This window comes from Rhipicephalus sanguineus, chromosome 3, assembly GCF_013339695.2.
Source record: "Rhipicephalus sanguineus isolate Rsan-2018 chromosome 3, BIME_Rsan_1.4, whole genome shotgun sequence".
Classification (NCBI taxonomy): Eukaryota; Metazoa; Arthropoda; class Arachnida; order Ixodida; family Ixodidae; genus Rhipicephalus; species Rhipicephalus sanguineus.
In genome coordinates this window covers 72,324,882-72,352,761 of record NC_051178.1, presented here as the reverse complement: position 1 = coordinate 72,352,761, position 27,880 = coordinate 72,324,882, and the positions used below count along the sequence as shown (strand labels likewise).

The following is a 27,880-nucleotide window of genomic DNA, read 5'->3' as shown; positions in this document are numbered from 1 at the left end:
CCACATATTGCGGTGAAAAACCACAGCTATGTTTTTCACCTGCCAGGTGCGTGCGCCTCCTGTGGACGCGTAACGTTATATCCTCTTTCATACATGGCCTGCTACGCTGTGGAGGCTAGCAAGTCTTCTTGCGGTAGCTACGTTAGCAACAAGAATTGTTCGGTGGTTTTATTCCGGAAAATACGCGAAACGGTCATTTCTTTGACGGAAGGTCGCCACCTTAAAAAGAAACAAAAGCCGTGTTGCAGTTTTTTAGTACGACGTTCAATTCTGGTCATATTGCGTTTCGTTGTTTTTGTTTGTTTGTTTGCATCTCGTTCTGGCACCTCACGCACATGCCCTCGCTTAGCTATAGCACAGTCGTTTGCAACCGCGGAAAGTGGCCGTTATACTTTCGCTCACCGAACTTCTTTCGTATATAGAATATATATTACGGGTGGGTTTCGATGCCGCTATATTGGGCTGTAACCTTGCCGTTTTGTATCTTTAACAGCTAAACGAACAGTGCCGGGGTAGACGCATACGCATGAAAACGGTTGGATTGGTGCATTCGATGTTTCATGACCTTGTTAATTCACGTCGCGAGACACAAAAATAAAAAGGAACATTCGTTTAACAGGCCAAGGTGTCGTCGTCCGTGTGTCTTACGTAAAATTGTCGATACTCTCCGAACCGTTACACGTTATGTATGAAACGCACTGTAGGTGTGTAGTATACTTGTTTACAACGACTCCTGGTTGCGTCGCCACCGCGATCATTATCGCAAAACGAGGGCATGGTGCCGCGCACCCGAAAGAGGGGGTTGACGCAGCGCATTTCGCAAGACAGAAGGGATGAGGGGGGCTCCTCTCTGGCAGGTACAACTTCCGGAGTTGTCACCACGGTCGGCGCTGTAATACAGGCCGCGACCGGATGCGAGATGGGCGTGTACGAAATTTCGTCATCGTAAAATTACGCCACAACCGCTCAGGGAAGTGTGGCGAAGTCCGCCTTTAGGGGCCTCTCGTTGCTGACAAACTGCCCGCAAGATCTCTGATGCACCAGTCGCACTGCAACAGCCAATATCTTCGCTTTCATCTCATGACTCCGTCGTCATTCGTACAATGCGCCTTGAGTATGTGCGTTCGGAAGCGTGGTAAAAAGAAAGACTGCACTGTTCTCTAAATTACTTTACAAATGCCTGTAATTAATTGACCTGACTGTCGTGTAGTATATCATGAGCACTGCAGACCAGAACGCGTGAAACCTTTCTTATAGACATTTGGTGGAAGGCTCAACAACTGGGAAAGAGGCCGAGCAACTGCCGGTCGGCCCAGATTGTTAGGCTAACCCCGATTTCGCAAAACACCTAAACCAACCGATCAAGCAAGTTACTGCAAGTCGCTGTATAGATTCAAAGGAAGGGCAATTTTAAGGGCTCGTTTCTCTTTGCTACACATAACATTAATTAGAACTAACAGACAAGAAAGCCAATTTATAGATTCAGACATGTTATAGCTAATGTAATTGCGCCTCGATAACATAGAGGACAACACTACGTGTTAATGCATTAGTGGCTGTGTTTGTACCTATCACATGGTACTTCAAACATTAGATATATCTTGCGTTACACTTCATTGTACGAATTCTCGTGCATTATTTTGTCATGTTTTTTATCGCGATGTTGAACAGAAGACAGTTGCAGCCATATTTGCGCGCTGCAGTTCATGCTGCGTTCTTAGGTCGAAGCAACAAACAACCAAGCAAGTATTCTATATATGAGAATATGCGACCAGCTATTAATTTCGAACGCATCGCTACCTGAACCGCGCCGCAGGTGTGGACCCGAGCTCTCAGACTCAGCGGCTTGCCCAAGTTGCTGCAAACACTATATTATCGCGTGAAACAAAGCATCGCGCTATGTAAACGGTCCCTCTCTCTCACCTTCGTGACATCTACGTCTCCTTTGGGCCGCGTCTGTCTGTGGCCCCCATCAAAACGCGCGAGGGGCTCTGCTAATTAAAACGAGAGCAAGAGGTCGTCTATCCCTGGGAGACGTTCAGGCGCCTGATGTAAACTAATGCGAAACGAGAAGTGCGGGTGGAAGAGTGGAGAGGGATGACGCTGAAAGAAGCGATTGGCCGGCCGCGGCGCGGGATTTAGGTCTTGAGGACCACCCAGCTAAGCCGACCCGCACCGCGTAGAGCGGCCGGCATCGCATCTCGCTCCGCGAAAACGAACAACAACCTGCGCGATAGCTCGACTGCTGATTGGCAACTCGGATACGGTCGGAGACGGCAGCTTCGGCCAGTAGTGCCCAGTGGGAGTTTGGCTTCGCCCAGTAGTGCCCTGTTGAGGTCGACGACAGTTCGCTAGCGGCTTTATTCAAGGCGGATACTAGCGCTTCATATATAAAAAAAATTCTGGAGTTTTACGTGCCGGAAGCAGCGCTAGGATTATGTGGCAGGCTGTAATAGGGCGAAGGAGCAGGGGCAAGGTTTATTTTGACCGTTTGGGTTGCTTTAACGTGCACTTGAAGAAAGATACACGAGTGTTTTGCATCTTGATGCGTGTCTGTAATATTTGTTGTCCGTTGTCATGTTGTTTGCTTTCTTTTTTTCTTCACTTACTTGTTTCTTGCGCCGATACCGTATTGCTGTTACACAATATAAATGCACCAAGTACAGCTGGTGCATGGGGTGTCGCAGTGTATTTTCTGAGGTTTTCACTTTTGACGTTTGCCAGTCTCTCAAGTGGTACTAATTGCACAACACCACATTACTGATAAATAATAAATAAATAAATAAATAAATAATAAATAAATAAATAAATAAATAAATAAATAAATAAATAAATAAATAAATAAATAAACATACTGACATAGAGCCCGACCACATCCGCGTATAGCTTTAACTCCAAGACGTCAGCTTTTTCGACCCAGTAGCAGCAGTCTCGCGGTGACCCGGTTTCCTCGTGGCTTCCGGCTTTTATGAGCTCGGCGCAATTTGGGCCAGCCTCGGTATCGTGTTTTTTTTATTTTCTTTTGGCATGCCGTCGGCAAAAATGGCTTCAGACGATTTGTCGGCGGAGCTAATTAGATAGAGCTTCCGAGGCTTTCCGAACGGTCGTGCTCGCTCTGTGTTATTAGAGACTTTTAGGGAGTTACGGAAATACGGTACGCAAATACGGTAAGGCAGTACGGTGCCGCTTCTCCTTTCCCGGTCGTTGAGCGGCCAAAGCACAACCAGCGGGAAAGGAGGAACGCTACCGTACTGCCTTACCGTATTTGCGTACCGTATTTCCGAAACTTCCTAAAAGACTTTATTGACGCCCCGTCTGCACAGACGCGTATAGCCCGAAGCCGCGTCTACACAAAACATAGGAAACGTGTTTTTGATAGTCGCGATCCGGTTCACATTTACTCCATACCGTATGTCATACTTAGTCGAATCTACGCCTGCTACCGAAATTACATAGGTCGGGAAACTAACTAACTAACTAACTAACTAACTAACTAACTAACTAACTAACTAACTAACTAACTAACTAACTAACTAACTAACTAACTAACTAACTAACTAACTAACTAACTAACTAACTAACTAACTAACTAACTAAGGTAACGGAATAGCTCTTTAACTATATAACTAACTTAAGAACTCATTATTTAACTGGCATACTATATGATGGAATAACGAAATATACTTTCGTGAAAAAAAAATTAAACAGAACCTGTACCTGAACAGGAATCGTCTAAAGTATGCATACCTGGCGTTAGGCGTGTTGTTTGCGCTGTTGTATGTACGTGATTAAAGACGGCGTGAACGTATGCACATTTGCGCGAATTGCGCCATTAAAATTCCTTACATAAATCTTCCATTTCCTTCTTACATGTATGCCCTGTGCTGCGTCTCGACTGTGTTACCTTTCGTGGGTCCGTGTTGGGTCCAAAGGGTTGCTCTGACATCACCCCGGAATTCTTAGACGAAATGTCACGTATAATCCTACGCATTAGGAGCATTCCATTGCGATAAGAGCATAAAGAACGACTGCGACTTTGTCGGGGTCGATGTTGCATTTTCGGAATGCTCCCGTTATCAGATCAGTCGGAATTTTTTTCTTTCCCGTGCCGCCGCGATCCTGAAATCGTTATCTCATTATCTCACTACATAAAGCGATGTGGACAGACGCGCGAACTTGTTTCGATGGAAGTTGTTGCACTGCCCGTCGATACGGACATTCTTTGTCCCGAAAACGTTTTCTTCGATCTGTGCATGTGAATGGCTTTTGCAGTCGGCTGCATGTGTATGGTAGAGAAGATTGTATTGCTCGTTATATAGGGTGTTTTCTTCGGACAGTACATAGCTTTAGCGATTAACTGTCATTAAGTTCATCGCTAAAAGTTAATTAAGGAGCTTTTGTTAATTGGTCATTGCAGTACAACTTTAAATGCGGCAAAGTATTTCCGCCTCGACGTTGAGTTCGTGTACGAAGACGACCGGTTCCTGACTTTCATAACATCGTTATAAAAAGTATCTGTTGTAAAAAAAAAGCAAAAAAAAACCACAGCATATCCACGGAGTGAATGATGATGAGTGGGCGAAGCTGCGAAGGTTCATCGGTATACCGTGAATCTTCCATGAATTCTGCCCAGTACATCATCACCGACGTGAGATCGGGCGCGTTTATACTAAAGGTTCGATGAGTTATGACGACTTGCAGCTGACTTTAATTTTACATGTACGCTGTGAATTTTCATTGTTTAGAAAACCATTGCTTTAGAAAACATCTGGCGTCTTTCGTTAAGCAGCTGGCGTCTTTTCGTTTTGCTTTAGAAACATCCGGCGTTCTTTCGTTTTGCTTTTACAAAACATCTGGCGTCTTTCGTTGGTTTATTTCATCAATCAACGGCGTTTTGAACAAAATTTTTATTGTTTAATCACGCACAGGAGAAATCTCACCAGGCACTACCTTGGAGGTAAAGAATGGCTGCTAATGGGAATGAGAGACAGAAGAATTCGGCTTTTAGCTAACGCTGCGAATTTTTTATTGTTGAACAACGCACAGGAAAAATCTCCCACCGGCACCACCTTGGAGGTCAAAGCGTAAGACTGGTTACGCACTACGACTACGACTACGAGGGACGAACGGGTGCCGCCTTAAGGAGCTTCGCCCCTAAAAGAACAGCGTGTAGAAGCGCGAAACATGAAGCAGCCGAGAACTGTTTTACGACGCAATGAATATATTACAATGAGAATGATTTGCCTGCACGCTTCAATGATTCGCTTTGCTGCAGCGTGGCTGCCAGATAAATAAATAAATAAATAAATAAATAAATAAATAAATAAATAAATAAATAAATAAATAAGTAAATAAATAAATAAATAAATAAATAAATAAATAAATAAATAAATAAATAAATAAATAAATAAGGAAAGTAAGAACACGAGCGTGGATTTTCGGCAGAAGCGCTCGACATGCAATCGCGCTTCTCCAGGAAAAAGCAGCGTCGTCTACAGTCATGATGTATGCAGACTACCCCCCCCCCCTCACCCCCCTCTTTTTTTTTTTCAGCTGCACCCCGCTTTTCGTCGGATAGAGGGAAATTGATTTTTGTGCTTCGAGAGCGAACTTTCGATTCGGAACGAACTCCGGTGAAGCGTTTCTCTTTGCTTGCTTACCTTTCCGGAAGTGAGGCATGCGTGAACATTCTTTATTTTCCGCGCAGCGCAGAAGCACGGGGAGCGAGGCAAACACAATTTCCCAAGCCGTGAACAGCGAGAACGGCCGGGAGGATGGCAGTGCTCGAGTGTCTCTACGAGTGTTTACTTCGTTATGCTGCTTATGTAATTTTCTTGTTTTTCTTGAACGCTGTCGAGGCGGCGCTAGAGTCGTTCGATTACGCCCGCAGAGTTGTTTTTCCTCGCCAAATCCGTGTTTTCACTGCGTAAAACCGTATAGTGCGCTGCTTTTGCGTGAGGGCCAGTAAAGGAGAAAAAGAAATTCTTCGTATAATTAAACTCTCAGTGCAGCTACCTTTGTTTTTTTTTTTGTTTCTTCTAGTTACGCACGACCGCCTGCAGGCTTCTCGTGTGGCATAGAAAAACGTACGCAGAGAACACGAGAGCGAAGCGAGTGCGATGTGAACGGTGCCATGTGCATGACTGTATGAGAAAAGATTTAAAAAAAAAAACACTGCGATATTGATTATCATAACATTATTTTTTTTAGTGTTGTGAGCACCTGTACAAATATTCAAATAACTAAAGGAAAAATGAAACACATTAACTGCACCAGCATCAATCGCGATTTACGCCATCGCTTATCGCGTTCCCATCTATTGCACCACGTGTCGCTGATCACGTCGCCTGTATGCGTGACATCCTTGTCCGTAAGCGAATCGTGGACAGTGTGTCAAATAGAGAGGCGTACTTTCTTTTCTTTACAAATTGAATTGAGGCATATTTATGAAAATCTCCACGTCCTTCGGCAACGTCGCATACGTAGCAGCTAGCATAGGTCTGAAAACTCACTCAGGAGTCGACTCACTCACTCTCACTCAGACTCAGATCGAGCCGTGAGTCTGAGTGAATCCGGGTGAGTAATATTTTGGTGAGTCCGAGAGAGTTCGGTTGAGACAAATGTTAGTGAGTCTGAGTCCGATGGAATCCGGTCGAGGAAAATTTTGCTGAGTCTTGAGTCCGAGTGAGCCCTAAGTAAGTGAGTAAAAACTTTATTGAACATGTCCGGCGTCATTGAGCGGGGTGGGGCTACAAGCACCCCGGCCTATAGGTGACGGCCTCGAGTCGGTGGAGTGAGCCCTTAGCACAAAATATATTCCTTGAGTTATAGCATTGCCATTTTTTTGGGCGTGTTGGTAAACGGAACTCGAAAACATATTGAGCGCTTACAAACAGGGACGTACGTCCCTGTTTGTAAGCGCTCAATATGTTTTCGAGTTCTTGAGTTAGTCTGAGTGAGCTCCAAACCTTTTTGCCGACCTGATAACTACTCAACTGCAGCATTACATTCAGCCCTATGTCGGCTTTTGTTGATACTCACGTCTACTCGCACATACTTAAATGCACCAGCGTTCATACGCCAGCCCAATATTTATTGATCAGAGGCGCGATTTGTGGGGGTAGAGGAGGGGGGGGGGGGTAGGTGCCCTGACCTTTCATGGGAAACTCTTTCATGGGAAGTTCTTGGTAAATATCTTTCGATAAAAATGTCCTTTCTGGATTGCAACCCTTGATAACTCGTATATGAAGGTACGAGATCAAAATGCATGTCGCAGAGCACCGATTGTGCGAGATATTGGCGATAAAGTGCATTGATACCATGATCAAAAAAGCTAATTATGCGCTAACGGAGTCGACTCACTCAGACGAACTCGGAGCCGTGAGTCCGAGTGAACCCTAAGGACAAAATATATTCCTTGAGTGAGTCTGAGTGAGCTACACATTTTTTGCCGACCTATCCCAGGCAGCACGCCGGCATTGGACCAATCTCGGAACAATGTTGGTAAACATTGGCAGAAATATTGGTCCTGCGTTGGCTTTTGGGGGTTTGCTACACCTAAATGTGCATTGGTCCAATATTGGATGCCAATTATTTTCCAATAATGGCAAGGATGGCTGTAGCCAACATTGTCCGTCCAACATATCGCCAATAATGGCAAGGATGGCTGTAGCCAACATTGTTCGTCGTACGTATCGCCAACATTGTATAAATATTGGCAGCTCCAATATTTTTTGCCAGCCTTTATCGTTGGCTGCACCATCGTTCTTTTATTTCCAGCGTTTAACGCTGGAAATGAAAACATTTTCCACTGAATGTGTAGTTTAACGTGAGGTAGATTTTTGTGCACGTAAACAAATGCATGTTGCCCACGCTTTTGCTTTTAGGCAAGCAGCAGGGATAATCAACGTACAAAGCTGAGAGTACACACAAGTTTATTCTGCATGTATACATATGGCAAAGATACTGCAAGTTTTGAAAATATTTCGCATTTCGCGCTTTGTTCTGCTGACCGCTTGCTGGCAGATAACAGCTGCACAGAACCTACACTAATTACCTTCAATAACGTCCTTATATTAGAAATCGGGGAAACGGGACCACTCACAAACACACACAGCCTCCCTAGGTGTTAGCGCTTATTTGATTTGTCAGTTCACCGAAGGTTCAAAAGGAAGTCAGTGAAAAGCGAAGCGTGATAGAAAATGAAATAAATGAACATGTACACGTGAACAGACATTCGATACAGCCGAGATCCATAACCACCTTAAACTACCAGAAAGTTCATCGCCTGTTTATAAATTAAAAGGTGACTGCAGCAAGAGCTTGAAAGTCTGCGACAACTTCACAACTAATAAACATTTGTGTGTTACAAATCCATCATTTCTTTGCGCGAATCCAGCGGCGAAGGGCAAATGAAAAAAGGGTGTTAAGCTGACGCACTACAACGCGAGAAAAGAACAAAATAGCACACGCAAATGCTGACAACATCGCTGAGGGCGAGAACTTAACCAACCTACTTCGAAGCGCACAATAAAGCCCCCCACATCGGTATTCACCAACTAGCAAATTTAAAAAAACTTACGCGGTAATGTAGACAATAATAAACGCAGCACACATTTCACTTACGAACAACACGGAAAGTAACATGCGACGAAGGAGAAAAACGACTTACTGAACGCGATACGAACACAAAAATCCGGCGGAAAGTTTGCGAGTTGTCAGAACACATCGGCGCTCATCTGCGGATCGCTCTTCAAAAGTCAAAACAGTCAGGTCCGATGAAGAACAGGGCAGCTGCCTTCTCACTGTGGCATCGCCGTCGAATCTCGGTATCCGTAAATCGTGGCATCCTGTCTCGGTATCCGACTCCGTTTTTTCCCGATGACTCTCGACTGAATACTGAGGGGCGCGCGCCCGCCGATGCTGGGAGCCCGAACGAGGGAAAGTACCGCCACTGACTGACGAAGAATAGCCGCCGGCCAGAAGGGGCCGAAACGCGTACGCATCTTCCGAGGCGCCGTCGCCTCCCGCCATCTCCCTCAACCCCCCCCCCCTCTTGTCAAAGGCATTGAAAGCGAACCGTCGTGGGCGGAGCAGCCGTCAAGTGACAAGTGTTTTATGACCAGCGACCACCGCGCTGCCCCACTGCCGCGAGGAGAGGACGTCGTGAAATTCCGGAGCAAAACATGGCGCCGCGCTGCTTCTCCGGCCTTCCGATCACCGAGAACATTTATTCAAAGTGAACACGTCTGGTTGTGTGAAGCGTTGAAAGTGCAAACATAACTCATCGATCATTTAAAGATTCCGCGGGCGATACCGTAGTCTTGGACAGCACGTCGCTGTAGCGCGCACACAAAGAAGTTATAATCCTGTAATCCAACCAGTCGTGTAGCAAACACGAAAATACACAGCGTGGTTGAAGTCACATGAAATGTTTTGATTGTTTGCCGCTAATAAAGCCGTGAGAATAATTTCGGTGCGTGTGCGGTGCGCAGAAGGCGCACCAACGCAGAGGCCCATTGCGAAGCAGATGACTTCTATTCTACTCCATTAACTCGTCAACGCTATGTACAGCTTCAATCAATGTAAAAGTAGGGTTTTTGGTTGTTTTTATACAGTTGCTATGTATACGCTGGCTGTATCACACAATTAACGTTAACTTTCAACAAGCATTGCAAAGTGAGATTTTGTTTTGTGTTTCCTTTCTCATAGATGTACTTCCAACAGCGCGCAAAACTCAGTTGAGAACTTGGTACTTATTTTACATTGCTCAACATCTGTAAAACGAATTTTGTCCATTTATTTAGCATATATTTTGTGCCATACTAAATGCCAACCTAAAAATCAAGACCCTGTGTGCGCCATTGTTCCCTTTCTTATAGACTGGAATTTGCAGTTTTGTTTGTTGGCTGACAACGATGGACTGTTTTTGCCATCTTTATATAGTAAAAGCTCGTTAATTCCACACTTATTAATTCGGAAAGTCGGATAATTAGGACGCGTTCTCTGGTCCCTGCAAGCATGTTTATTGTTTAACGGCATCACACTCTCGTTAATTCGGCCATACCTGTCCGCAACCCGGTTAATTCGGACGAACCTCTTAGTAGGGTGGGGGGCGCTGCGACGAAACTTTGCCCCCCCTAATGGGGAACCCTGCGCACGCCTATGGTGATAAGTAACCAGAAATCTTCTTTGAGGTGCGCTGGATGCCGGACAAAGTGATTTTCATAATAGCGTGCATGCAGGTGGTGGCTCGATTCGGGCTAACCTTCCCTCAGTGATGGTAAAAGGGGAAAAAAACATTCTTGCCGATTAATCATGCATATGCTTGCCAGTGTTTAAGACATTGGAGCGACAACGTGTAAGTCTGGACAATATTGTCCGGCGCGTAGCATTGGCCGTCCAATATTGTTTAACCAGTGAGATTGACTGGACAATATATCCGATCTACTGCCATTACTTAACCAACATTGTTTTACCAACGGATAAGCTGGCCCAATATTGCCATCCATACGGCCTGGTTCTGCCAATATCGTATTTACATCGGGAACCATGGGCCATTGTTGCCAACCTCAAAGAATAGCACGACCAATATTGTATGTTGGCTGGCAAAGATGGACCATTATTGGCACCCTTGTAGGCTGGCTTGCCAACATTGGTTTTATAGTGGTTTGTATGGGCCATCATTGGGCCACCGTTTGCCAACGTATAAACAATATTGGACCAATGTGCTGTGCTGCCTGGGATGGCGGCTAGTTCTTGCCCCATATTTTCAAAAATAAAACGAGCCTTGCAAGGAGAGGGCAATTTTAGTATAGCTTTGGCGAATGGGGCATCCGATTGGTTAGAGTGGCGAGGTGTGCGACACTTGTAACCTTTCAGCCATATCTCTCTCATTGCGCAAGTGCGCCCACTTAAGAGGCATTTGTCTGGGGGCTGAAAAAGACCTCCAGCTGTTTTGAAGCTTGCTGTCTCCCACACCGTTATTATCCTCCTGAATCCATCATTTCACTCTCCGTGGGGACGCTGAGCCGTATCTCCTTAATTGAAAAGGTAGCGCCAAGTAGCGCCTGTTTATCCCCGCAACCAGTCTCTCTCTGTGGCTCTCTTTCTGAGAAATAACCGGGACATATCTCTCAAGCTCAAAGCACGTACTGCCTTCGTGCCAAACGTTTTAACGCTAGGTGACCGTGGGACATTTATTTCAAGGTCCACGTGTAACGCGCCCGTTGAGAACCACAGTAGAGCGAGATGACTGCAGCTGAGGACCCTATAGTACATATTCTATATATGGCCGGCCCAGTATATAGGCTCCACAGCACGTGGTATACGATATGAACAGGTCGTGTATGTAAAGCATGGTCGTGCTAGCCAGTTGCTGTATTACGCGTTTGTGGGAGGCACTAAACGAAGACTGTTTAGGTTGGCGTGGCTTCTATGTGCCACACGTCTGGCGCTCCTGGACCCCAGGAAGTGGGACATTTGGAACGACGACGTCAGTACTAATAAGAACGACAGAAAGTTGAGCTAGTTGGTAAGTAATTCGTCAAGAAAGAGGGTGGGTGTGCAAAGTGAAACGAGTGCAAGATAGCGGCGTCTTCCCTTTCATGTCTAATTTCTGTGGCTTTACGCGCCAAAACCACGATGTGATTATGAGGCACGCCGTAGTGACGTGGATGTGGGGTTATTTAGACCACATGCGGTTCTTTCGGGTGAGAAAACTATTGTTTAATCTCCAACACAGTGCACGGGCGTTCTTGCACTTCGCCCCCATCCAAATGTGGCCACCTTGGCCGGGAATCGAACCCGCGCCTTCGTGTGCGGGTTCGAATCGAACCAGCGCGACGCCATGACCTCTACGCTACACCACGGCGGCCTGTGGCGTGTCTCGACGCGCGAAATGAAGCTGTTCGGCGAACTTATGGGCTCCTCCTTAAACAAACGATGCATGTATATGGCTTTGGAAAAGCAGATGTCGCAAGCACCTCTTGGGAGAGAAGCCGCGGCGGCCCTGTGTGATGTCGTCGGAGTGAGCCACGTGACGGTTCTGTGGATGCGCCCTCTCGGCCGTCCTCGACGGTTCAAGGGCCCGCCGGGAATGTACGGCGCGACGACCACGGGAGCGGCGGCGGCGGCGGTCGCGCGTAGGTGCGCGTTGTGCGGTCGTCCTTCGGGGTCCGGTTCCCGCGGTGGCGGCTTCGGCCAACTGGTTCTTCCCCCCGGTGCGCGCACCGGCCGCGTTACAGGGAGGGGGGTCGCCAAGTGACAGCCATGGCGCCACCGCGCCGACCGTCTGCGACGCGATAACGCCGTACAGAGACGCTGCTGCTGCCTTTCTGCCGCACTGCGACGACGGAGACCACGGCGCGTGCGTAGTTTATAGTGGGACGTCGGGGTTTGCCGAGCGCTGCGTTCCGTCGACGGCCCTTGGCAGCGATGATTTCGTTCCGGATCGCTGCTGCTGCTGCATGGTCGTCGTCCCAACTGTACTAGCTATGTGCACATGGATGGTCACGCATGGGCACCTGGATGGCTACTGGGAACAAGGGGGGGGGGAGCCGTCGTTGTCTTTTTTATTAATTCTTCGTTTATCCAACTTGTGAACAGGTCAGGAGAGAGACGAGCGTAAAAACGGGGCTACTTTGCGATCGCTGCACGGTGGGCGCGCTGCCGTTACGCGGTCCGCTTCCCTTCCCCGCCCGCCGCGCGTATTTTTCTTTTTTGCGCACGAGTGCTTTTATCGGTGTAACCGAGAGTTAATTGTCGTTCAGTCATTATTAAGGTGCCTTAGCGCAACGCCCTGTGCTCGATCCGCTCGTACCCTGCGGCGATCTTCTATGCTTGCGCACGCTTGATGTATGGCGTGATTGTCAGCCTCGGGCGAGCTTAGCGATCGCAGAAAGTTAACGTTATGGCAATCTGAGTTCCTCGTATTTAATAGGCCTCAGTGTGGCTTGGTCTGATAAGCTTACTTCCAATTACGGCTAGGCGTCAGTCCACGTCTCCCTCGAGACTGACGCATTGTGGTAGGCAGACGATGCCAATGCTCTGCATCGAAGCATAGCGCTGCCGGTAACTGCCAGTAACTCGTGTATTTCTCGTTTGAATACGCTGCTATACGATATTGTTATGTTATAGAAATTGTTGCTACCCGTAACAATATCTGTAAATATCCTTTGCGCCGCTAGTGGTCTTGTATGCTGCTTTTCTCGGCACTGCGTTAGCGCGTCGTACAAAAATGTTCCTGCGGAGAAGGTGCACGCACTTGCATGTTGCCACATGCGTTTGTAATGCACTGAGGCCTTTCCATAGGGGCGGCGGAAAGCATCGTTGAATTGTTCGCGCGAGCGCAACTCACACGGGTTTTCTCCGCGGCGATAGTTTATTTGAGCAGGTGCTGATGTGACGTCTGTGCAATCCAGGAAGTGTATTCGCGCCGAACCTTGCATACAGGAGCACGTAAATTGCAGCTCCTCCCCCTTCCTTTCTTTTCCACCCTCTCACGAAAGCCGCGGGGAAAGAGTAAAAACCTTTTCAGCATATTTGCGGACTTCGTGCATGCGTCGGTGGTTCGAGCAGTGCTTATCCTGAGAAGAGCGTGGGTCCTTCCCAGCAGTCGTAAAATATCGTATACTATAAAATGAAGCCACGTAAGCTCATTTATCAGACAATTCCGCCTCAGAAATGTGGAGGAAAACATGCTGTGCTAAAGTCAGGGCGGCAGGATTCCACATTGCGCAAACACAATTTATACACTTCTGGCTTCCAGTTTCCTAGCTGTAAGTGTTCCTGTATATGCTTTTGCAGAAATGGAACTATAGGTGCGCTGACAAACTATGGTCGGATACAACTTTAGAAGTCTCTGGCATTTCCTCCTTAAAGGCGCATGCACACAAGCCTGCACCAATGGGCGCGCACTCCACACTGACGTCATGAGCGGGGCGGCGGGTGGCCCCGCCTTCGGAGAACATTGCCGAGGGCATAAGCGGTACTATTTCTTTAGTCGCGGAAGCAATCGGCTGCCGCGTTTAGGTCGTCTGCGCTGGGAGGCCTCTCGGGGCCCCGAGTCCGGACTGAAGTTGTATCCGACTGTTGTATGTGAGGATTCAGAACACGCGCGTCATCCCAGTCCCTGTCTTTCTCCGTAACTAATCGAACACGAAGTCTGTAACTTCCTTAACCGAAAACCGATCGAAGCACCCTGAAAATGGCATACCGCGACAGGGTTGTAAAATTTAAACGTTTCTAAGCCGAAACTCGCATCTGTTTTATATCTCGTTTCCGTGAAAAGGTTCGCGGGGCGCCCTCCGGACCAGCCTATCATGCGTCGGACCGGCCTCGCAACGTTCTTCGAGCTTATACGGCTGTGAAAGCAATTAAACCAACCGACGGACGCTTCGCGCATCCGTTCGCGACGCAGGAGCGCTGCCTAACGTCCCGAGTACGCACACACACGCACACACAGCTTAAAAAAGAAAATCTTGCATACCACTCGCAAATGCATTCCTTTCATGTAGCGTATAGCAGCTCCTGCCGATAGTTACGATCGCACATTCGAACGAGTAAATGAAAACGCCGCAGATTTCCCCGCCGGTTCAGTGACACCGCGACCGCGCGTGAGGACCCGACAGAGTGCGTCGTCGATGCCGGGATGGCCACCGCAGCATGTATACACGTCGGCAGGCTTGAGAAGATGCGGCATGCAGGTCCTCCTTATCTCCCGAGGCCAGCGGCAGCTAGCGTGCGATAAGAACCGGCTATAGGGCTGTAAATTAAAATATTTTGCGGCCATCGATCCGCTCGCCTCGCGGGGCGCCAAGTACACAAGGGCTCTGATAGCACTAATATATAAAATTGGTCGCTCCGCTTGCCCGAAGACGCGCGTCTCGCTTTTGATTCGGCGCTTCGCTGCGCGGCTTCTTAATGCTGGCATACAGGCTAAACTGCGCGAGTATGCCTGTCCGGCCGAGACTTATCTCTACAAATGGCCGAAGCGCAAGAATTCCCAGCTGATTTGCCTGTATGCTACTTGAGCCGGCGCTTGTTTCTTGCGGCATGTGCCCCCTGATACGAACTGTTCGAATTCATGTATGTGTATACCCTTTCTAGCGGAAAATTAGTAGGGGTGTGCGAATATCAAATTTTTCGAATACGAATCGAATACGAATATCCACCTTCGAATATCGAATCGAATATCGAATATCAAAGGAAAAATGCCTCCAGAGTAACGATATTTTATTTAACATGTAGCTATTTGAAGAAAAAAAACATTAACAGCCTGACTGGCAACACAACATACACTGCTATCTCCAGAACACAATGTCCAGGCTAGCACAATGCACATCACAACACAAGCAAATATCACGGCACAATGAAAGTAATGACTACATGTTATCACGAAGAAATATGAGTCCCTCCACATGATCAGGCAGCAGGCGCTCCCTTGTAACAGAGACAACCCCCTCCCCCCTGCCACTGAAAAGGCACGCTCGCTTGGAACGGAAGTGGCTCTGTCTTTCTTCAGAAGTGGTCCCGCATAGTGAACGAGTGGTAGTGCGGCACGTTACGGCCGTATAATATTGAAAATGTACGGTTACATGATCGCCAAGAGCGCTGCACGTCGGAGATGCACCAGCAATAAATCGTACGTATTGGGGCGCTCGTCGCAGGCAGATATCGTGCCTCCGTGTACTTACGATGTTTATCGCTCCTCTCGGCAACGTTTTTATTGATACGAACGCAGCAGAAATGTGGAAGACGAGTTATTTTATGCATGATAATCGAATCGCATATTCGAATTTTTCGACTATTCGAAGTTATCGAATATTCGAAACTTTTCGAATACCCGATTTTCGGATCGAATACGAATATTTCGAATGTAATATTCGTCGAATATTCGAAACTTTCGAATATTCGCACACCCCTAAAAATTAGCCATCACTTGGTTTTCGCAACCGAAAGCTGTCGGATGTCCGTGCCCCGAGTATGAAGCTAGTAAAGGATATGCTTGTCGAGTGAGTCGAAAAAAAAAAACTTCTTCTTATAAGGGCATCTTCCCGGCAGGTGGCCCGGCTCGCGTAACCCACTGGATCATCTGAAAAAATGCTAATTAGAAGTGAATTCACGCATATACATATTTACGCAAATTTAAGGTTTCCATGGTCCCTCGCGTTACAGTCCTATGTGCCAATTATGGTGTCTTAGCCGACAAAGCACATTGCCAGTCGTACAAACCCAACGACCCCATGTGTTCTGTATATACTGGTACTCATATCCAGTGAAACGTATACGTATGTGTCCAGTGACAAAAGTTGTCCATCTGGCAAGCCAGCACATTTACTCAGCAGCGGGTAAGTGGTGGGGAAGAGGTGAAAAAATCTTCACGTGCATCCAACTTCCCCCTCCCCTCCCTTCGTGCCGTCGCTATTACTGTGGGTATTACAGCCACCGCGGTACACACGGCCACCAGCAGCATCACCATCATCATACCCCTCATCAAGCGTTAATGAAAAGTAAAACGAATAAAAAATGCACCATGTTTTCGGTCCATATCGTGGCAGGTGTGCTGCTTCGAAGCGACAATCGAGGGTCCATGTTGTATAGGCTATACAGCACCAGCGTGCGGTCGTCTTCGTCGCGCGGCGTGCCCACGCGATCCGCCTCCGCGCTGGGCTTCATGGAGCCGCTTCCGCTGCTGCCACCGCCGCCCTTTGCGCGTGGGCGGCGGCGGCCGACCAGCTGGTCGCCGGATCTGTGGCCCCGACGCAGCTACTCGCCGCTACACGGCACCACCTCGTGCTCGTGAGCATTATTGCCCCTACTCACACGTCGTCCTACTTTTGCGTACCATCTGCTGCCTCACTTGTAGATTTCAGGGAGAGATTGAAGAGAGAAGTCGTCCTGTTGGCTACACTACTGCGGTGTTAAGAACAGGGGACAATCGACAGTGCCGTCAGCCGTGTCCCGAGCAACATGGAGCATCAATGTGCAAGCCTTCACAGCAGCCTCGCACGTGGGCGGGCAAGCGTTGGAGATGGCGGCGTTCCAATAAAGTCTATATTACGCGTAAAAGATTGTCCGATCTCGTCGATGCACGCCGGATAGTAATTTGTCTTTGCAGGACATATCGTAGAGGACAGTTGCCGCGATAAGTGGTCGATGGCCAGTGACGTCTTCTGCTCGGACGATAGTCCAACCGGCTCACGAAATACACGTTTGAAAGCAATTGGATTTGCTAGACGTCGAAGACAGCTTGGGTCACGATAAGTGGTTCTCTCTCAGCCGCAGACATCACGCGCAGCACTGACAACCGTGCCATTCGATGTGTAGTGTAAGCTTCCATAAAGGCTTTAAGTGACTCTAAGCGCCTGGGAACCCTGCTCGTGGCTTCACCGCCGCATTTTCGATGTTCATGATGCATCACAGTTATCTTACTACCGTTGTAGTACCGTCAGCGCGACGATCTCTTCTGGGTGGCAACTGCTCCCGCTTAATAGCGTTCGCGATGTGGGAGAGTTGCGCGTTCAACTTGTCACTTTGGTATCATTGTTTTTTTTTTTTTCCGTTCAGCATGCACAGGCACTTTATTTTCCCTAGAACAATATATGAATTTAAAAGTTGTTGAAGGCGGACACAACGAACTACAGCTGTATTACTGAAGCGCGAATCAGGAAAAAAAGGCCTTGTCAACTCTCACGCCAAGAAGACGGGTTGTTGGTGTGGTGTAGATGATGATAGTGACGGTTGTCGAAATCTTGTTTCGATGTTTGTTAAACCAGGCTCTCCCGTAAGTGCTTTCTCGACCTATACGTGACACAACACCCGGAAGGCGAAAAACAAATGCATAGTTGTTTAGCCCTTTCTACGTTTGTGCTGGAAGAGTACGGGCCCTGGCGCGGCGCCATATGGCCAACGGCACGTAGGCGTCGAAGTGCGTATTTACGAAAACAATACGTCTCGCCCTGAAGTACATGTGATGGTGTCGGACGGCTTCCTTCGCAATGTGGCATCGTAGTGCACGGACGTCTCCTTGTGGCCCACCTTCTTCGCATGCGAACTTGCGAAAAACGAGACCTGGAGACGTCACCGTGGCATGCGCGTTGGCAAAATTAAAGGAACAAAAGCTGCCTAATGCTGTGCGGGTAACTGAAGCTGCGCCGCTGCTTAGGACGGCGTGGACAAGGGCGTTGGCAGCAGCGGCTGCCGACTGACGGATGAAGCCGAGCTGCGACATACTGATAATCAGCCCCCGTTACGTGTCGTTGATCTCTTGGTAGATGGCGATGGCACATCTTTCCCTAAAGAAAACTGCCTCTTCATTTTTTCGGTGCTCATAGCTTCAGTTTGTGTTCTTCAGTTGTGGGATCCTCTCTGAATGACCGGCACATGCACTGCTTCGCTTCTCATAACTATGCGCGTCGAAACTACCGCGGGCCCGAGCACTCCGAGCTCCACAAGGGTGCAGCATCCGTGGTTGTCTAGCACCCTCTAGCAACTACACCGTGGCTCGCCAGGGCCAGCGAGTCCGTGCGCGCTGAGCCGGGGAGCCCCAAGCGTAGTTCTCCAATAAGGCCGTTTATAGAGCATCTGGCATCGGTGCTGAGGGAACGTGGTCCGAAACCAACCATCGGAATACTTGGTTCACTGGGTTCGTGCCAGGGGGTGCATGTCCCTCGTTAGAGTAGCGTCAATTAGGTCACTCAGCATGTGCCAGTGCGTATAAATGTCAATAAAATCCTTCGAAACACCTCCGATCATAGGCGGAATCGAACGCGTGTCATGCATGTTCACGGATACGCCACGCACAGAGTTCGTGTCGCGCTGCTGGCGAAGCGTGTCCAGAGGAAAGCGCGAGAGCAGCCCGGCTGTATACAAGCAGCATACATAATGTGTGTCGGCGATGGCAGTACTGTCTGTCGTTACGTCGCTTCGATGTTAATCGTGTCAGCGTCTATCTTTATGGAGAAGATGGTTTTGGGTAGTTTTTTGACAAGGGCAGTACCGGTGAATGCGCAAGAACGTGTTCGGTTGTACGTGCATTCAAGCTAAAAGAGGCGCTCTGACCTTTGTTCACCCGCGTTCAGTACTGCACGAAACACTGTTGCTCAGTTGCCTCGCGCTGGCCGTCCAAACATTTTACCTGCCCTGTATACATGCGTTCTTGTGTACGCTGTTGGGAGTTCCATAGCTCTTCGAAGAGCAAGTCTGCAGAAGCCTCGTTACAGCCCCAAAGTCTGGCACTGCCTTCGCTGTCCGTGAGCATGCACGAGAGAGTCGGTGTCCTTTCAGCTCCGTTTTTTTACGATCATCGAAATGCCGCACCGGTTTTTGCCCTCGTCTTTTGCCAACGCTCTCGCAAGTATTTTCACATCGTGCGTCGTCTGGACAGCGACGTGCCTTAGGAAACGTTTAGGAAGGTACACCCATAAAGGGACGCGCGGTGTATATTGTGAATAGAGAGAGAGAGAGAGATGACAACATTTACACATGTATAGATGAGTTATGTGGGTAGATGAGATTAAGAACTTTTCGGGGATAACGTGACCGCGGCAAGCTCGCAGGACCGGGTTAATAGGAGAGGATACGAAAGCGCAGGATAACATAAAAGGACGCTTTAAACCCTGTAATATGCAATGTATTGTATGTGAAACGCCGAGTTTAGTGACTTATTTTGCTGATTTAAGCGCTCACAAGGTGACGCAAGATGCATAGTCACAATTTTAATTTACTGGGGCGAAGTTGCGTCTGCGTACAACTCAACAAATCATTGAATAAATTATTATAACTATGGAAATTATAATGTCTTGCTCGAATATAAATTTATTCTTTTTATCTGTAAACATTTGCATGGTTTCGAAATCAAAGCGGACAATTTATTGTAATTTTCTACAAGTGCAACTGTGTTTATTATTGCAAGGCCGCGTCATACCAAAGCCGATAAGATACCCCAAAATTAACGACCATTAGCGGCATTACACACGCCTGTATTTTGAACATCAGCTCATGCAGCGTCCCGACTGCTAGTTGTAGTATCCTTACATTTGCTGTGGTATAAGCGTAGTGTCCTCGGGGTCGCAAATAAGCGAGACACCAACAAAGGAACAGATAATTACAATTAATTAGCAAACACCGGGGAGTCGGTTTCGCGGTCGACTGCGTGTTTTGCCAGGCAAGTTTTTACGGCGCCTCCGTGTTTTTCTGCGCTCGCAGAACAAACACAGCTCATCAACGACTTTGGAGAAGAATGAACCGACGGGGGTCCCCCGTTGTGAATGAGTCGTTCGCGCCGTACACGCGATCCCGCTAATTGGCGTGTCAATGTCGAAGTCGCCGCTGCCGCACGTGGAAATTTCTACGAGGTACTCATTCACGCATGCGCCACTGGCTGGATCCATCTTCTTCTTCTTGCTGACTGAGGGCCACGGGTTCGGTGGCGTACTCCAAGCGTGGCGTAGCGAATACGGCGAGGTTCTCACAGCGGCCGCGCGTACTTTTTCTACATGGAAGAAGCCTTCTGCCGATTCATTCCCGTCAAGGTACCTTGATGCGCCTGCAAACCGCTTGGCACATCGAGCATGTGGTTCTCGTCACTATAATACTGCCGATCTGTGTACAGCCGAACCTTGTTATAAAGAAGTAGCGTGGGTACCATAAGTTAGTTCGCTATATCCGATATTCGTTGTAACAGTAGATATAGAAGTCGGCATTAGTAAATCGGCAATCTGGCTCGAGCGAGAATCCTATAGGTGCGAAGACGAGTTATTCTAGGCTTCAAACCCGCTATAAACGAGGTAATCCTTACCGGTCTCCTCGTGGCATTTAAAACTAAACAGACCGAAACATTAAAGAAGGTGAAATAATCACTAACAGAACAAAGTTTGTTTGACAAAACAGGCCTGCAATCACAATTATTTGAAGAAGGATGTGGCCACATTTTTAACCAATTTTCTAATGTCACAACCACATTAAAAAAATGGGCAGGGAATTGCTTTTCAACAATTATTTTGCTTTTTCTGGCACCTTTCTGGTTTCGAGCCTCGTGCAAACCAAATAGTTCTTTGTTACAGCCGTTATCGCGGCGGCGCTCGCGTTTTCGGTGTAGTTATAATAAAAACAGTAAATCTCATTGAAATGATGTGTGGCCAACCAAAGCTCGCGCTTAGTTCGTTATAACCGATAATTCGCTATATCAGTGTTCGTTGTAACGAATTTCAACTGGTAAACGAGATAAATGAGGTGCCCCTTTCTGATCAATTCGCGTGCGAGAGATTATCTTAGAGTAACACCGCTATTCGTGAACGGCGAGCGGTGGTGCCCGTGGCCTAATATATAGCGTACTTACTTGCGTACTGCCAGCAGTGCCTAGCGTTTGTTAAATGTCGGCTAGTATCGGATAAGTGATTGCGAATGTTGGCTTACTATTCGCAGATGTCGGCTGGTGCTGCAATATGTTGGCTTGATGAAGTCAAGTATAGGCTAATGTAGCCTCTTCTCTCATTACAGCAACTCTACCTTCGTTCAGTTTCTCCCCACCGATGCTCTTGCACAACAGAGACAATAATCTGAGCTGCTTGTGCCTGATTTTTGTTCCCGCATTGAAAAAAAAAAAAGCGAAGGAGGGCAAACTTTAGCTAGTTGGTATATGTCTTACATATATTATCTTATTAATAGTGACAGATAACAGTATGAAATATAAAGGATAATGGAAGTTATAAATTTTTTAACAGCGAAACTGTTCTAGCTCGGCGTAAAGTGTGTGACCGTGCCCGAAAACTATCATCATCATGAACGGGTATGTGCCACAGAATTTGGGCAAATCCCTCTACTCATCGCTATGGCGTAGACTGTAACTACCCTGAGAACGAATACACAGAGAGAGAGAAACAAAGAGAGACGGAAATAAATATATAAAGAAAGGAGAAAAATTGTCGAAGAAAGAAAATCCTTCACGAGGTGGGATTCGAACCCGCGTGTCCTCGATCCGAAGGCGAGCGTCCTAACCACTCGGCTATCCAGGCACGCTAGCTAGCACTTCTGTTTCCTCGAGGTGTCTGTATCAGGGGCGGCGCCGGGATATCTTTACGGGGTTTGGGGGGCTAATTCACGGTGCACAGTAGAGTTTTTGCATTGCGCTCCCAGAAAATCGCGTCCGCGGGAGTCGGAAAGCGCAGTGTCGTGCTCAGCGGCGCAACTCCATATAGCCACAGCGGCGGGCAGATAATCGATGCACACTAAAGTTGCTCGTCTGTTGCTCTATTCCGCCAGCCATCTCCTTCTAAGGCAGAAAAGGGCCTGCATTTTCCCTTTTACTTCTTTATTATTAAGTGTTACATTTCGTTGTCACATTTCTTGTCTCCGCGTGCAGCCCTTCGATTAAGAACATTAGGGAAGGAAGACAACGATGCCAGCATAATGGTATATATAATGCGGATCGAGTCGCGCTGACGGCTGTGCAACAAGATGAACACGATGCCTCGCGTTCGGGGGGGTCGCGTTCAATTCGGCACTGGGCATGTCGAGAGAGTGAACACTGCGGCGGGAATGGCAATGAGGTCCTCTTCGGCAGGTCGTGGTGGCAGATAGCGCGGGAGGACTCAGCGGGGGATCACGGCGTAAGGAGGGTGGGGTGGGTACGCCAGATCGGCGCGGCCAACGACAAGAACAAGAAGAAGAGTCCGGGCGTTCGAGTGTGCGGCGGCAACTCGGGCGCGGCGCGACACACCGTCGGCGGCAGCGGCAGCCGACCGATGAAGAAGAAGAGGAGGAACACGTAAGGAGGAGGTCAGCAGCGTGAGACGCGAAGGTGCGGCGGGGAATGCGCGGAACGCCGCCGCGTCCGTCGACTCTTCTTGTTTACTTCTTCTTCTCCTTCCTCACCCGCGCAACGCGGGAGATGCCAGGGAGCCGGATTAGACACCACCCTCTCCCTTTCCTTACTACGCCCCCCCCCCCTCGTCCTCTCTCTGTGTCTACCTAGTTTAGTATTGTTCTAACTTGGCCGCCCCCGGACTTAGTGGCTCGGAGGAGGGGAAGGTTAAGTCCGCCTCGTCATCGCGCCTCAATGTGTTTCTCGCCACCGCGGCTGGTTATATAGCTGCTCGCCGCTGCTGCTCCGTGTCTGGTCGCCGCCAGCGAAAGGAGTTCCGGCGATATGGGCATCGAACCCTACGCGGTGAAGGAGAGTGTGAACGGACTGTGGAATGCTGGCGGCGACCGACTGGGAAGAACCTCGGGGCGCTCCTTCCTTCACTCGCATTCCTCTCTTTCTTTTCTTGTTCTTCACTGTCTCTCAAATACCCTCTCGCTCTCATTTTGCTCGCCACTTGATTGAGAGTGGAATAAGAAGGCCTTCCCCTGTAGCCGTATAATAAAGGATGTGTAAAGGGGTGCATTTGAGAACCAGCGCGGGTCGCTCGGTGCCTGTTAAGCGACTGGATCACAACTTGCCTGCGTCCGCTTTGTTTTCTTATTTGCATTCTTAAGCCAACTTGAAGTGACATTAAACGCCGGCTGCTTCTGGCAAACTTAAGCTTTTTTTCTATTCACTGCAGATACAGGGGCGCTTAACATTACCTTGCTTCGTAACAGACGCGATCATTTTGTGTTTCTTTCGTAATGTTTCGATAAACGTGTGTTGGTGGCGGGGCAGCGCCCATGTCTGACACCATCACTGTGTACGAGTCCTGTACAGTAACTCTAATTGTACGACGTGCAGTTGTTGAGGCCGGCTTCCAGAGTCAACACTGCCTCTAGACATTCACATCAACCCCTCATCTTCCGGGCGAGTTACCAGGACCCCCATACTAACGATGCAACGTACACCGATGCTCGTCTCGCACACCGACAGGCCCGGCATACGAGGGTCTGCCGCGTCTCTGCGCTGACGTCATACAGCCTCGCGATTGCCAATCGCTGTATTGGTTACTGCTGAGGTCGCAAAGGATCGAATGAGAAATATATCGTAGTCCGCTGGTCGGCCAGATTTCATCGAAGCAGGAAAACGTCCGTGGTCTCTCCACATCATTGAAATGTTGTTTCGAATGTGTTTAAAAGGTCGACAGTCGCAGCGCATAATAAAAGACCTATTCTACCGTCAGATTTGCGTGTGTTTTGCTCAGTTTCTGTCCCCATCGGGATCAGTTATCACTGCTGCAGGTGCCCGCACCGAGTATGCGCAGGACAGGTATTTGGGGCCACGAAATTACGTGTTAGAAATTCCCAGACACTTTGCGAGTGTACCGCTGCTGGTGTAGATGCTATTTATGGACAATAGGCTTTGCATCGCGCCACGAGACCGCATAAGAGGCCGGTTGTGGGTCCCATTGAATATCCCGGTCATCGCAAAACATAAAACCGAAACTATAGTCAAACTCAGCCGCGTTTAATAAAGTATCGCGGGATGCCAATTTCACGACAGGTGTTGAGTTCTGCTGTCTGAACTCGTACTGCCACAATTGAATGAAAAGTCACAAGTACTACGACAGCCGAACGAACCCTTGATTTCAGGCAATGTGGCGGCGCATAGCGGTCGTGGAAATTCGACTTCTTCCGGAAAATCCCGTGTCCCTTGTGCATTCGTGACCGCGACTGACCGTTGGAATGCAACGTCATGTGACATGGGGGCCGTCATAAATGTTTTGCATTGTCGTGCGCAGAGGGGCGCGCATTTTTTTTTTTTTGTTGTTGTTTGAATTAACCCTACAGTGTCGCCGTGTAGCGCCTAGTTAACGTGATCGTGATGGCGACGTTCGTGATGAAATAACCATCTCGGATCTTTTTACAGAGCGGCTGACCAGCCTGGTGTCCGAGGCCGAGCGCAACACGGAGATCCTCTTCTCGGACGTGTACGCCGAGCGCGTCGCGGTCGAAGCTCGGGCCCCGGTCAGGCGGCTGTTCCGGGCACTGCGCCATCGGCTGGGTCTCCCTTTGGGTGCATCGGACGGCGCCGAGTCAGCCCGCAAGGACTCCGAGGACGACCCCGTGGACGCCTTCTTCGGCGAGCTTTTCCCGCTGGTGTACTTCCACACGGTGAACCCGCGCCTGGCCGACTTCAGCGACGACTACAAAGCCTGCCTCAGAGGGGCACAGGGCCGGCTCAGACCGTTCGGCGACGCGCCGCTCAGGCTCAAGGTAGGGCTAAGCACGTTGCATCACGACATACCGTATAATCGTGGGTAGTTTCGTGCGCCGTTATTCAGTGGTTCGTTTGGTTCTTGAGCCGCAGTGCTATACCTTAGCTGCTATGGCGCTATGCTGGTATTAAACAAATCGCAGCTTCTGTTCCCGGTCATGGCGATGCGCATTTTGGTGCGAGCGAAATGCAAACGAAATGTCTGCATGTGTACGTAAATTTAGGTACACGTTAAGTAAAAGCACCGGGTGTTGAATATTATATAATTCCGTCTTGTTTTCCAGGCCCTCACCCTTCTATGCCTTATGTTCTTGCAGGATGTGAAACTGGTATCTGTAACATTAAAAGAGAGAGTGGAAATTAATGCTGATGTCTATGTAACGCTAAGCTCGTGTCACCATGCAGGGGCGCTCAGTAAGTCACAAGATTACTTGATTTGCGAGGCGCGTCCTGCAGATAGGGTACGCACTCAACAGGCACTGGTTCTGCAGGAAAGCTTCTAAATAGACGTAACAGGCGGTGCACTTGTGAGCTCAGGAGGTGTGGACAATATCGGCAACACGCGCAGAGAAAGGGAGGCGAAATCCAACCCTCTCAGTGCGCGAGTAACACTAGTTTGGCTTTTTTAATTTATTCATTCGTCGGTCGATATAGGTCTGAGAAATTGCCGGTTCCGTACGGTATAAATATCTGCGCTTCCGGTGGAGAAATCGACAACGCCTGTTGCCCCGTTCGCGCTTTCCAAACAATGCGGTGTCTCCGACGCTAGCGGCCTCCTTCCCATCCATTCGCAACGGGAAACGCGACGTCGCTGAGTCAGTTTCCGGCGACGACCGTCTTGGCCGACCGTCAACGCAACCACTTCCAGCGCCCGCTCTTCAGTCGAGATCGTGAAAGTGCCGCGCGCCCCTCGATCCCGGTCTTAAAAGTAGCGGGAGCACTCATATATACACCCGTACGTGTTCGAGCGCCTTGCGTTTAGGCGCACTCAGATCGTACGCGAAGCGTACGCTGAGGCTTTCCTCTTTGCTTGTGTGTTACCTTGTGTTCTCTCGAGCGTTATGGGTGACCTTTTGTGCTCTGTGTGCCCGCGAGCATCACAATCTCTTCAACATATACTAATACTCTCAGATGTGAGGGCTTGGTATGCCTCTGCCCCCTCCCCCGGCTACGCCACTGCAAGGTATACTAATCCCTATGTCTGCCTCGCACACCGGCGGACAGGAGTACACAGATAAAAAGAGAGAGGAACATTAGCATAATGGTGATAATATAATACTACGAGCTAAACACATGCCGTTCGATGTCGTACATGAGCAGTGTACTCTACGTAGATAAGCGCAGCAACATATTTCCCTATGCACACTCTCGGTATGTACACAGAGCACGAATTAACCAAGCTCGTCACCAGCGTATGTACGGATGCACTATACGGCACAACACCTATAGGCCAGCGTGCGTGCATTTTCTACGTGTCTTGTCGTATACACGAGCAGCGTCCTCTAGGTAGGAAAGCGCAACACATTTCAGTATGCACTCGCTTTCGTCGTGCAGGTATGTATACATAAAACACGCACGTACGAACTGGGCAAGCTAGTCACCAGTCTATGTAGTACGAATGCACTACAGCACAGCAGCGCATAGGCCAGCATGCTTGCATCTGCAACCTGCCCGTTGCTAATGCTGCTAATGCCACCCTCCTTCCCCCGCGGGGACTCGTTCGCGAAATGAGAGTTTTCGCCTCTCGTGCACGACGCGACGGCTTCTGGCAAATGATCGCCTCGGATCGGTACGGGCGCTGTCGTGGTGACTGCGTCGGAGAGAGGAGGGCCGCAAGAAACAATGGAAGCGCGCGGATAGTGCGGCAAGGATATCGGGTCGCCCGTCGTCGCCCGGTGACGGATATGCGCGGCGAGCTCCAGCCGCGGCCGCCCGGCAGGCTGCCAGCAGCAGTCTGGGTCATTACGGCTTCCTCGGCGCGCGACCTCCATTCTGCGGCTGTCTTTCGCGGAAGGCGAGCGACTCGCCATCACTCATCGTTTCGGGACGGAGCGCGTCACCGGGCAGCGCCCGACGCCCTTGCGTCACCGCGTGATGGACGCGCACGTCGCCGCGCATATGTACACGCAGCGCGGATCTCGGCGGCGCCTGTTGCTTTTGCTATATAGAGATTTAGAAAGGGCAGCGAGCAGTTTGCGGGTATGCGGGGCTGTCTGTGGCGGCGTGATGCAACAACCAAGGTGTGGCCCCTGACACGTGCGGCGCGCACAAAAAATCGACTTGGACATGAACTGAAAGTTTGTCGTGGACGTAGTGTCGAGCGGTGGAAGCAGTAATATAGGCGCAGTAGTAGCATTTGCTGCACTTTACGGGACAGTAATGGCATTAGCGTATACCCATGGAAGGGAGGGGTTGAAGGTGGTGGTTTCATTCCCTCCGCCCCTCCCCTGAAATTTTTAAATTTTGCATGTGGATCTACATGCGCACACATACAAACACACGCACGAACATACATAAAGGGTGGTCGACCCCCCCCCCCCCCCCTTGTAGGAAATTCCTGGCCACACCCCTCAGTAAGTAGTATAGTTTATGCTGTAGTACGAGTATATGTTGCAGTGGAGTACATATTGGAGTAGGAGTATATATAGGAGTATATATAGGAGTATATATATATAGTAGGAGTATATGTGGCTGCGGTATGGGAGAAGTAAGCAAGGTGGCATCGACAGCAGTACTACGCAACAGTAGAAG

General features: G+C 48.9%; 1 protein-coding gene across 1 annotated transcript in view; it reads left to right on the top strand.

The window, feature by feature from the left end:
- LOC119386730 (glypican-5) overlaps positions 1-27,880 on the top strand; it is a 153,326-nt gene that overhangs the window by 108,616 nt on the left and 16,830 nt on the right. The window contains exon 3 of the mRNA XM_037654014.2: positions 24,782-25,128. Within this exon, the coding sequence (XP_037509942.1) occupies positions 24,782-25,128 (347 nt within the window). The remainder of the gene's footprint in view (positions 1-24,781; positions 25,129-27,880) is intronic.